Genomic DNA, 12,499 nt, shown 5'->3' on the forward strand with positions numbered 1-12,499 from the left:
GGATCAACCTAACAAAGGTGGCGCTAGAAGCCACTTTTTGAATTCTGCAGTAATAACTTAAACCAGTTCATGATATTGAATTAGGTCATTACTTCTGCAAAGCCCTCCGGATACCTTTGACATAGCGAACTGACTTTGGTTAGCTGGCTGATGCTAAGTTGCATCACTGTTTCAATGCTTGAGTATGTTACTTGGTCATTGTGTGTGTGTGCTGTAGGGTGACCTCAAGACGTGCGTGAAGAAATTGAAGGATCGAGCTGAAGTTATGATGCAGAACTACCAGGTGGTTAAGTTTGCCATTGATGCTGCGAGTGGATTGGCTTGTTTACATCGCCATGGTTACATACACCAGTAAGTGATCCTGAGTTTGAATCCATATTTTACTGTTAATGTAACTTCATGGTGCACATGTACTCCAACATGTATTTTTTGTGTCACTTTGTGTATGTTTCCATCACAGTTTCATTCTCATTCAATCAGCAGTGAAATGTTAAACAACATACCTGATAGAATTGAACAAATTTACAAGGAAGCTTATAATATATTTTTACTTTCTGTAACACTTTCAATGTTATAACAAAACATTTTTGTTGCAGGGATTTTGCAGCCCGAAACTGTGTGGTGATGTCAGATTACACGGTCAAAATAGGGGATTATGGGATATCCGAGGATGTGTTCAAGGTATGTTTAAACAGCGTGTTCTCATAATCATGTAACATAGTAGTATGTGATCCTGTGCACAGCACACAGGTCACAAATCAGACGAAGCTTAGCAACATTGGTTGCAGAGAGTGTGTTGTTTAACGCCGCACTCAGCAATATTCCAGCTATATGACGACAGTCTGTAAATAATCGAGTCTGGACCAGACAGTCAAGTGATTGATATCATGTGCATCGATCCACCAAATTGGGATACGATGACATGCCCCAGTCAGAGAGCCTGACCACCCGATCCCATTAGTTGTCTGTTACAGCACACTCAGCAATATTCCAGCTGTATGACAGTCAAGTCTGTACCAGACAAACCAGTGTTCAATATTTTGGACAACAGTCCCATGCCATGGGGGTTAGATGACACTTTCTGATGTACGTGTAATGAAGACCTACAGCAATGATGTTGATGTTGACAGGATGACTACTTCGTCAGTGGGAAGGAGAGTCTCCCCATCAGGTGGATGGCTCCAGAGTCCCTCAGTCAGCAATCAGGCAACTGGCAAACAGCCGTCATCACCAGGGAGGCAAATATCTGGTGAGTGAGATGTGCATGGTGGACCTACAGTGTTTTGAAGTCTCTGGTCAGTGATGTGTCATTGGTTGAGTCTCAAATTGTTAATAAGGTAACGAGATCAATTCAGGGATCAGGACAGTAAGATATTTCGGTATGTTTGCTTTCATAAATTTAAACCATAATTTTCAAAATAATGCTTACCTTTATTCAAGGTAAAGATGATAAGATACTATTGTGCAAATAATGTAAGCATTACTGTAACGGTCCTCCCTATGGACTCTTGCAACATTTAGTTCTACAGTACTCATCACTTTTCAGGCAATGCTATCCAAGCATTGTGTACCTATGTCAGCACACAGGCATATGTTTGTTGATTTAAATACAGTGATAACTAGTTGTACCTCTATTAGCACTCAGCCAAATATTTGTTGATTGAAATACAGTGATAACTAGTTGTACCTATAATAGCACACAGCCAAATATTTGTTGAATGAAATACAATGATAACTAGTTGTACCTATATTAGTGTTACTTGCACCCTTATTTGCACTTTGCCAAATATTTTTTGAATGAATACTGTAACTAGTTGTACCTATATTAGCATTAGCACCTGAGTGTAACCTTGATAAACCGAACACCTCTGATTTGTGCATTTGTGGACTACTGACTAAAGTCATGGTGGCTGAGATTAACAGTTAAATGCTTATCAGTTTAGAATCATTGCCCAAATTTCATGTACTGTAAAAAACAGATAAATTGCTGCCTCCCCACCGGTGCTGATTTCCCCAGCAACCTGTTCGCATGATGCAACTAATGGATCGGGTGTGTTATCGTCCGTTACTTACCTATTGGCGTACTAGAAGTAAGCCCATGGTGATTCCAGGGTAGAATAGGTCCCCAGAAACCTGTTCGCATGATGCAACTAATGGATCGGGTGTGTTATCGTCCGTTACTTACCTATTGCCGTACTAGAAGTAAGCCCATGGTGATTCCAGGATAGAATAGGTCCCCAGAAACCTGTTCGCATGATGCAACTTATGGATTGGGTATGTTATCGTCCGTTACTTACCTATTGGCGTACTAGAAGTAAGCCCATGGTGATTCCAGGGTAGAATAAGTCCCCAGCAACCTGTTCGCATGATGCAACTTATGGATCGGGTGTGTTATCGTCCGTTACTTACCTATTGGCGTACTAGAAGTAAGCCCAGGGTGATTCCAGGGTAGAATAGGTCCCCAGCAACCTGTTCGCATGATGCAACTAATGGATCGGGTGTGTTATCGTCCGTTACTTACCTATTGGCGTACTAGAAGTAAGCCCATGGTGATTCCAGGGTAGAATAGGTCCCCAGAAACCTGTTCGCATGATGCAACTAATGGATCGGGTGTGTTATCGTCCGTTACTTACCTATTGGCGTACTAGAAGTAAGCCCATGGTGATTCCAGGGTAGAATAGGTCCCCAGAAACCTGTTCGCATGATGCAACTAATGGATCGGGTGTGTTATCGTCCGTTACTTACCTATTGGCGTACTAGAAGTAAGCCCATGGTGATTCCAGGGTAGAATAGGTCCCCAGAAACCTGTTCGCATGATGCAACTAATGGATCGGGTGTGTTATCGTCCGTTACTTACCTATTGCCGTACTAGAAGTAAGCCCATGGTGATTCCAGGGTAGAATAAGTCCCCAGCAACCTGTTCGCATGATGCAACTAATGGATCGGGTGTGTTATCATCCGTTACTTACATATTGCCGTACTAGAAGTAAGCCCATGGTGATTCCAGGGTAGAATAAGTCCCCAGCAACCTGTTCGCATGATGCAACTAATGGATCGGGTGTGTTATCATCCGTTACTTTCCTATTGCCGTACTAGAAGTAAGCCCATGGTGATTCCAGGGTAGAATAGGTCCCCAGCAACCTGTTCGCATGATGCAACCTATGGATCGGGTATGTTATCGTCCGTTACTTACCTATTGGCGTACTAGAAGTAAGCCCATGGTGATTCCAGGGTAGAATAAGTCCCCAGCAACCTGTTCGCATGATGCAACTAATGGATCGGGTGTGTTATCATCCGTTACTTACATATTGCCGTACTAGAAGTAAGCCCATGGTGATTCCAGGGTAGAATAGGTCCCCAGCAACCTGTTCACATGATGCAACCTATGGATCGGGTATGTTATCGTCCGTTACTTACCTATTGGCGTACTAGAAGTAAGCCCATGGTGATTCCAGGGTAGAATAAGTCCCCAGCAACCTGTTCGCATGATGCAACTTATGGATCGGGTGTGTTATCGTCCGTTACTTACCTATTGGCGTACTAGAAGTAAGCCCAGGGTGATTCCAGGGTAGAATAGGTCCCCAGCAACCTGTTCGCATGATGCAACTTATGGATTGGGTGTGTTATCGTCCGTTACTTACCTATTGGCGTACTAGAAGTAAGCCCATGGTGATTCCAGGGTAGAATAGGTCCCCAGCAACCTGTTCGCATGATGCAACTTATGGATTGGGTGTGTTATCGTCCGTTACTTACCTATTGGCGTACTAGAAGTAAGCCCATGGTGATTCCAGGGTAGAATAAGTCCCCAGCAACCTGTTCGCATGATGCAACTTATGGATCGGGTGTGTTATCGTCCGTTACTTACCTATTGGCGTACTAGAAGTAAGCCCAGGGTGATTCCAGGGTAGAATAGGTCCCCAGCAACCTGTTCGCATGATGCAACTTATGGATTGGGTGTGTTATCGTCCGTTACTTACCTATTGGCGTACTAGAAGTAAGCCCATGGTGATTCCAGGGTAGAATAGGTCCCCAGCAACCTGTTCGCATGATGCAACTTATGGATTGGGTGTGTTATCGTCCGTTACTTACCTATTGGCGTACTAGAAGTAAGCCCATGGTGATTCCAGGGTAGAATAAGTCCCCAGAAACCTGTTCGCATGATGCAGCTAATGGATCGGGTGTGTTATCGTCCGTTACTTACCTATTGGCGTACTAGAAGTAAGCCCATGGTGATTCCAGGATAGAATAGGTCCCCAGCAACCTGTTCACATGATACAACTAATGGATTGGGTGGGTTATCGTCCGTTACTTACCTATTGGCGTACTAGAAGTAAGCCCATGGTGATTCCAGGATAGAATAAGTCCCCAGCAACCTGTTCGCATGATGCAACTTATGGATCGGGTGGTCAGGCTCGGTGACTTGCTTGATTTGAGTGTAATCTTACTCCAACTGCATGGGACATCATTATGTTTATCAATCTGTCTGTCTTGGCCATTGAACTAGCGGCTAATGTTGCACGCTGGTTTGTTGGTTTGTTTGTTCACACCCTCATTGTGGTGGTTGGGTAGTGTTTAGATCATTTATCATTCGCTGTGCCAAAGTCCTAATTTCATTAGCATTATGGGTGCAACCTGTGAAGCCCATTATTGACCTGCCCTGCCAGAATGTGGCTTGAATATTATCAAAAGGCCTAAAACCATACATTATTACTGGTCCTATAGACAGGCACTTTCTGTAGGCAGTTTTCACCACCAACAAATGTATGGGCAAACATCATGTTATGAAAGATTATTACACATAATCAAGTCATCTTTGGTTTTTATACTATTTCAACGTTGATGACCATATTGTAACAAATGTTCAAATAATATGTGGGGGCACGGGTGGCCCAGTCTTCTAAGGCGCCGCGAATCGCTGTGCAGAGTTGCGTCCCTTGGGCACGCCAGAAACCTATGATTGTGGGTTCGAATCCCGGTTCGCCCCGATTATGTTTCTAGGTTTGTCAGCACCATACCCGTGCTCGTGGGTTTCACCGAAGTGGTAAACGTCTAAGACCTGCATCACTTCGGGCTTTCCTCCCACATTAAGCTGACACGCCGTGATATAACTGGAATACTGTTAAAAGCGGCGTTAAACCCAACTCACTCACTCAAATAATATGTACTTGACCTCGATAGTTTTGACTGTTAGTCTGAACTAGTTACCCCCACAGCCAAACCCAGTCCTTTGCGAGATTGCTCAGCCATGTTACTTGACTATCACTTAGTCAGTAAAAACATTCCTTTTAAATAATACTATGAAAACAGCTGAAGAAGATGGGTTCTTTTGAGGAAAAAAAGGAATGTTTTTATTGACTAATAGTGAAAGTTTTAATATTGAGCAAGCTGAGCATTTATGCATGTCATACATAATTCAAATGTTACGCAAAGCCTTCTTGGTAAATAGATATGGCGAGTTTTATTTTGGGGAGTCGTTATGCTATCCGCCTGTCGAATGGATTCGACATCAGATGCACGGGAAGTGACACCTCTGTTGAATGGGTTCGACATTAGCGTGCAAAGGTTTAAAGAATCTTTCTTCTTCTGCTGATTTCATAGACTAACACTTAGTCAATGAAGACATTTTTTTAAAATAATTATTTATTTATTTCTTAAAAAGAACCTTTCCTCTTCTGCTGTTTTCATATGTGGAATTGAGGAAATTAGACATGGTTTAGTTTGATCTAGACTTGCCTAGGCTTTTAGTAAAACAAATGTATATATAAATTCCAGTCATGGCGCAGGGCCACCATGTAACTAACTTTACTTATTTTCATTAGCTTCTGACAAATTTTTTGTCCCACATAATTATTGAATCAAAGTCCTGCAAGCAAGACAAGTGAAAATCTATGACTTTTTCCTCCAAGTTAATTTACATAAACCGCTAGTCTGAAATGAGAGGCATCTACAGATGATGTTGAGTCGCCCAGATGAAAGGCAGTGATGATGAGGGATGTCTTCTTCAGGTCGTTCGGGGTGCTGCTGTGGGAGATGCTGATGTTTGGCAAGCAGCCGTATGGCAACATGGCCGACGACCAGGTGCTGCAGACGGTCATTGCAGACCGCATGGTCAAACTGCCAGAGCCTGACGTCAACATACTGTTCAAGGACAGAATGTGAGCATGTATATGTGTATAGTGTATTGAGAACAATGACTGTGAGTATCACAATCAAGTTTAGACCATGCTAACCTGTGGTTGATAGTGTGATCAACCAATCCATTTGGGTATGATGATCCAAATCCAAGTACTTTTTAAAAATGTGATTCCCCTTAAAGAAAGCTCTTTTGACTTCTTGGGGGACTTATTTGGCCCTATTGTCAACATAACCACAACTTGATTTGATGTTGAAAGTCTATTTTGGGTGCTCAACTCATCACAAATGCTTTATTGGTGGCTGTAAATGTGTTTTTTAAGATAAAACATGTATCTGAGGTTTTGGTTGCAAATGTAAAACTGGGAGCAAGGGAAAAGGTTTTACATTTTCAACCAAAACTGAGGAGGGGTGTTTTGTCCAACTTACGAACCGTCTAAGTGCAAGAAATACCAGAAATAATAAGAAAACATCGGGATAAAACGAATTTGATCAAAACGTGGGAGAGAAAGACCATGTGCAGTATACACACAACTGAAGTCATGACATGTAAGATTGAGTACGCTTTCATCACCTGGCTCAGTGGGAAAACAGTGGGTTACAAAACTTACATTAGGGACTCGGGTACCTGGCCAGGGGAGATAACTCACATCTTAACTTCTCTAACACGTGTGTTGTGATATGGATGTGAAGCGGTACAGTGTCTGGATGCATTTTGACTTCGATAATGTAAGATAAAAAGATGAAGATTGTGTGAGAGAAAAACTTTGAAATTGGGTACACAAGTCTGTGTGCTTGAGACTTTTATACTTGTCAGAGTCACAATTCAAGGTTTATCACAGAGTATGTGGTTTGCAATTGTTTCCTTTACTTTCAGAGTGGAGGTGATGCTGTTCTGTTGGCTAAACCCAGGTCAGAGACCCAGCATAGAGGATGCCCATGGTCTGCTACAGAGATTGTATGAAATTGTGGCCGGTGATCAAACTAAGGCAGAGAACTTTGAAAAGAAATGGAACCAGATGATACCCCACGAGGCACGTATTGTGGCGGCCAAACCACAGCACAAGCAGCAGACACGACCGGCATCAGCTAGCTTTGACAGCAACTTTGTTCCAGACCCGAAACCTGAACCCCAACAACCAGTCTCCGATCAACCTGCCAAAGCAGAGGAACTCTTTTCAGTGAAAATTGAGGACAATATGTCCACCTCAGTGACCAATGGTGACCATATTGCTGTCAACATGCAGCCGAGTTTGGCCGGCAAACTGGCCCAGTTACCCACACCCTCTCGCCATACACTGCCTGCTCACATGACCAGCACTCCCATCATGGACCTAGCACCAACCCCAGCTGAACCTGATGTCAGTCAGAAACAACAAAAATCGGGATCGGGGTCGAGAACCAGTAGAAAAATTGAAGATGAATTCAGTGTAGCATTAGCAGCTTCGACCAAAAGCAATTCCAGTTCCTTAGCTTCACCAGTGCCATCAGAGGAGAAGACACCTGATGTTTTGATTGATGTGCCAAAGGAAGACACAGCTGCAGATCTTCTGGGAGCATTAGACAAGGAGGAGGATTTGCCTGTGTCATCAGATCAGTTTGATTTGTTGGGAGGAAAACCTGTAGTTTCCCCAACCAAGCCAGCATCCAGTCTGCATATTCTTGAAGCTGTTGGGGAACCTCTACAAGATGTACAAAATCAGCATAACACACTTGCATCAGACATAGCACTGGAGGGGAATAAGCCAGAACAAGCACCTGCAAACAATAAAGATCCTTTTGCAGATTTGTTCGGGCAAGGTGATATTGCAGACCAGATAAAACCTGTGTCATCTCAGCCAGATGCTAGTGCTGAGCTGTTGCCTGGCAAAGGAAACCAATCACTACTCAGTGAATCTTCATCTAAAGGTGATGCAGAGTCACCTGTCTCAGGATTTGATGAGCCGTACAGCAAAGCTGATCCTGCAGGTAAGCAGACGGCTTCATCTGACACCAAACGTGACACTGATGTAGAACCACAGAATTTTCTTTCTAATGATATAGATTTAGTGTCGTCTCGTAACTTTCAGGCTGAGAGTATAATTCCGAGTACATTCCAATCCAATGAGAGATTAGCGGATGAACCTGTTTCTAAAGGTGAGAATGTGAAGCCGTCAGACCTTGCTCTGGACAATGGCACATCCGGATATGAAACTCCTGCAGATCAGTCTGTCAAATCAGACTCTAATGAGGAAAACACAAGTGGGGCTGAATCTTCATCAGACAGTGCTGTGTGTGTGAGTTCCCCAGAGCTGGCAGATGCGCCCAGTTCCTTTGATGGAGCAGCGCCCTCCGGTGAGAAGGTAGGTACATGTGTAGAATATGTGAGTGATGATGAGAGTAAAAGTAGTTCCTCTGAATCCGATAGTTCGTCTGACTCTTCAAACAGTGGCAGTTCTTATGTATGCGAGGACAGAAGACGGCACATTCAGGTGACAGATCTTGATGCAGACGACGATGATTCCGATAATTTGGATGAACGCCAGGATAACATAAGTGATGAAGTGACAGATTCAGATGAGGATCTTGACCTTAGACTTGCTAGTGAACTCTACCTCTCTAAAGGTGTCAGTTCTCCAAGAGTGTTTGAACGGCCGCCATTAGAAACCATTCCAGAGGACGTGATGCCCTCACCCTCCGATACAAGCTCCGTAGATCTTAAATTTGATGCCCACTTTGACGATGTGTTCGCCTCTCAAGATAATTTTGAGTGGGACGATTTTATGGGCGAGTCTATTGTGGGCCGTGATAGGACTAGTAACACTCCCAAGGCTAGTTTTGACATGTCTGATTGGTTGATGGATGGCGACTCCCTCAGCTACAGGAGCAGCGGCAGCATCCAGTCTCCGCTTGAAAGTGTCAGCCCGGATATTCTCGGAACTAGTGATCCCTCCATACGTCTCTCGACTGCCTCAACTTCGGAGGTAAAGCGACAACGAGGCCGGACGTCTCGTTCATATGTATCCGATCTCATCACTAATCGTAGTATACACGACTCCTTTACTAACACAAAAAATACCCGGACACCTTTTTACTCATTATTTGATAACGTAGACATGGACTCCGACTCAGATACTAATCTGAGCCCAGAATCTAACCAGCCTGAATCTCGCCTAACTGAAACAGCCCCAGCAGGATTGCATGACAAAGTGGAAGATTTAGCGTCCGGCTCTCGGACTGACGACTCTTTGTTTATTCAGGTATGCTTCTCGGTCAAATCGTAACACTAGCATGCTGCGTCCTTTTTGGTTTCATTTGCTGCTTGCTGTTGTAGATCAATGGGTCTCCTCGTCACAATGTTGTAACCATGGTAACCAGTCTGTGGTAACAATGGGTTCGGTGTGGCACATTGCACAGTGGGATACTAATGGCACAACTTTGATGTTTAGTTTTCTCCCACAAATACTAATTGTGTATTGTTAATCTGTTTCGAATGCTTCATAATCCTAAATAACAATGATGTGCACTGCTAAATGTAGGTTTTCAAAATCCCTTTGTATTTTCATCAATTAAAAGCATTAATTGTAAACAAAGTATTTATTTATCAATGAAATGGAAAAAGTAAATTATTATGTTTTGTGTTCAACATTGTTAGGTTCCACAACTGTGCAATGTGTTATTAAAAGCATTTCATTTTCATCATCATCATCGTCATCATTGTCATCTACATCCTCCTCATCATGACGATAATGGGTATTGACCTGTGGTAATGGAAGATGAAATAAAGACAATTATGTATATTTTGTGGATGGATGTACTTCTTTTTTCAGAGATTTTGTAAGATTTCTTCTTGCCCTACACTGGCGATATATTTCTGCAGTTCTATTTAATGGCCTTTGTGACAAGTTAACCATGACTGAAACTATGATTATTATAAAGTTTTACACGATCAGGTTATGCAGTTAATGAATATGTCAACAAACTGCACAGATACATATCCATACACATACTAAAATAGCTAAATAAACATGTTAACATATTTTGATAGTGATGATAATGATGAAGATTTTTTGTTGTGTTAAATTATTTGTAACCATGGCGATGTTCTGTTTTAAGTGACTTCCTTGTCAGTTGAAGATCCCTAGTTAGTCGGGTTTCGTTAAATGAAAAATCTTGATCAACAGCAAACGAAACAGCATGATTATAGAATGGGTTAGAACAAAAATAGTTGTATGCATGCTTCGTCTATTCATTAACCGTGGCTTGGATTCTAATACTAATCTATGTTGTTTTCCTAAGAACTCATCTTTTATACTGATAAACATACAGGCATGGAAGAGATTTTTCTATTTTCAGGGCACACTTTTTTAACATAATATTTACCATTTAGAATACAATTATTCTGAACTGATTCAGGGAAATATTTTGCATGATAAAAGAGTCAGAACTATGCATGCATATCCCCTCTTGGTTATAATAATACCATCAATTGGTACAGAAATTTGTTATTGTTGATATCTAAGAATGTGAACATGTTGTTTTTGTTGTTGTTTATTATGAATTAATTACTGAGCCTTTTTGTATCATTACAAATGATGTTTGGTGATCATTAGAGTTATCTCCCTTTTGTAATTTATTTAAAGGAAATTAGATATGCATATATCTTTTCAACTAGTGTTTTCAGAATATTGCTTGTAGGTGAGTCAGAAATACCTGTGGGGTATGTTCATGCATTGAAGAGATGTACTTTGATGAGGAATATCTGAAGATCTAGTTTCTCCCTCATAATAAGGGTTTAATCATGTGTCATTTGATTTAGTTAGATGCTTACATAGACATAGGCATGCCATGTTGGTTGTTTTGTTGAGAGACACAATGCATTGTAATTACTAGTACGGTAATAACAGGTAAAACAACAACTCAATGCTAATGGATATTTTTTCACAAAATGAAGTACTTAGTCTATGATTTCATTGTTTACATAAAGTATGACTGAAATATGAGTAACGTTTTTCATCTGTTTTAGAGTTCAAAACTATTACATTAACTGTCCTGGCCATGAATTTAAGTGTATGCTTGTATTTGTGTTTACTCTGCAGCTTAAGACAAAGAGTTCGAGTCCAAACATACGTACACATACAAAGTGTTCTCTATAATAATATGGCTGAAAGACTGCTGCAGTTTTGTTGTTTGTTGTTTAATTCCACGCCCAGCAATAGTTTAGCTATGACTGCATTTTGACAGCCTAAAATCGGCCATACTCACTAAAGCACATTGACCTGTGATAGGAATTTGTTAGTGATAGTAAATATGCAACCAATCCTGTTCTTTTCAGGTTCCCAGTTCTAGTAAAGCTTAAACAAGCTTTGTTGGCTACTTCAGGTACATGGTATGCTAGGGAGCTCTGGCTTGTCTGCCTAATGTATGAATGCTTTCTAGTCAGCTTTAGTTCCTTCAGTTCATCTTGTGAGCCTTAACCAACCTAACACTGTTTCTTGTATTGACTTTGGAATGTAGTTTAATCCTTGTGCCACATCTATGAATTATTTCAAGTTCTGTTTTGTTGGAGTTCTTTTTCTTAAATAACACTGGAATCTACATACTCTTTCATGGGTCACTTCTTTGTTGATTGGCTCTTCTATTTAGGGGTTGGCATGCTTACTGTTTCTCTTTTATCAAGGATTATCACCTGTCTAATATTATGATTCTATTCCAATAAGTCTAATATTAATACCAGTAGTCATTCTAATAATAAAGGTGCAAGGGTGGTGCAAGGTGGCTCAGAGGGCTGCAATCGCTAAAGGGGCCTAGTAAGGTGCCACATTTGGCAATACAGAGTTAAGCATGCCAGATACCTTTGATCTTGGATTGGAAACCCAGTTTTGCCCTGATTATGTTTGAAGTTTTTCTCAGCACCATACCTGTGCTTGTTGGTTTCACTAAAGTGGTAATGGTTTAAAACCTGCCTCACTTCATGTTATCCCCTTTGGCTGGACTAGTTCCACTAGCTCTGGGTTTGATCCTTGGTCTGTGAGCACCAATACTGTGTTGATGGTTGTCAGGTGGTGAGGGCCTTGGTCAATTTGCATTGTACTGGATTCCTGTGGCCATACTTGTTAAATGTTTCTAATACAGAGGCACGCAATGGCATGGCTATTTGAAAAGTAGGGGATAAAGCTAAAAATAAGCAGAAAAGTGACAGTTTGCCTTTGCATTGTTTAATATGATTAAACGTTGAAATTGGATATCAAAGCCATTTAGAAACATTGGAAATCGGACATCAGCATTGCTCGAAAATGGAAGTTTTATAATGGCATGCAGCAGGAGCAGTTACATGCACTGCGGCCTCATTTCAACAGACGTATATTTAATTTCCTTCGGCAACTAA

The 12,499-nt window shown here is 41.5% G+C and overlaps 1 protein-coding gene across 1 annotated transcript in view; it reads left to right on the top strand.

Annotated features, from left to right (window-relative positions):
- Nucleotides 1–12,499, top strand: part of LOC124138293 — a 43,415-nt gene that overhangs the window by 13,632 nt on the left and 17,284 nt on the right. The window contains exons 7-11 of the mRNA XM_048382704.1: nt 218–351; nt 597–681; nt 1,131–1,249; nt 6,006–6,155; nt 7,010–9,371. Coding sequence (XP_048238661.1) covers nt 218–351; nt 597–681; nt 1,131–1,249; nt 6,006–6,155; nt 7,010–9,371 — 2,850 coding nt within the window. The remainder of the gene's footprint in view (nt 1–217; nt 352–596; nt 682–1,130; nt 1,250–6,005; nt 6,156–7,009; nt 9,372–12,499) is intronic.

The sequence above is a fragment of the Haliotis rufescens genome, unplaced genomic scaffold (assembly GCF_023055435.1).
Source record: "Haliotis rufescens isolate VD_foot unplaced genomic scaffold, xgHalRufe1.0.p SCAF_40, whole genome shotgun sequence".
Taxonomy (NCBI): Eukaryota; Metazoa; Mollusca; class Gastropoda; order Lepetellida; family Haliotidae; genus Haliotis; species Haliotis rufescens.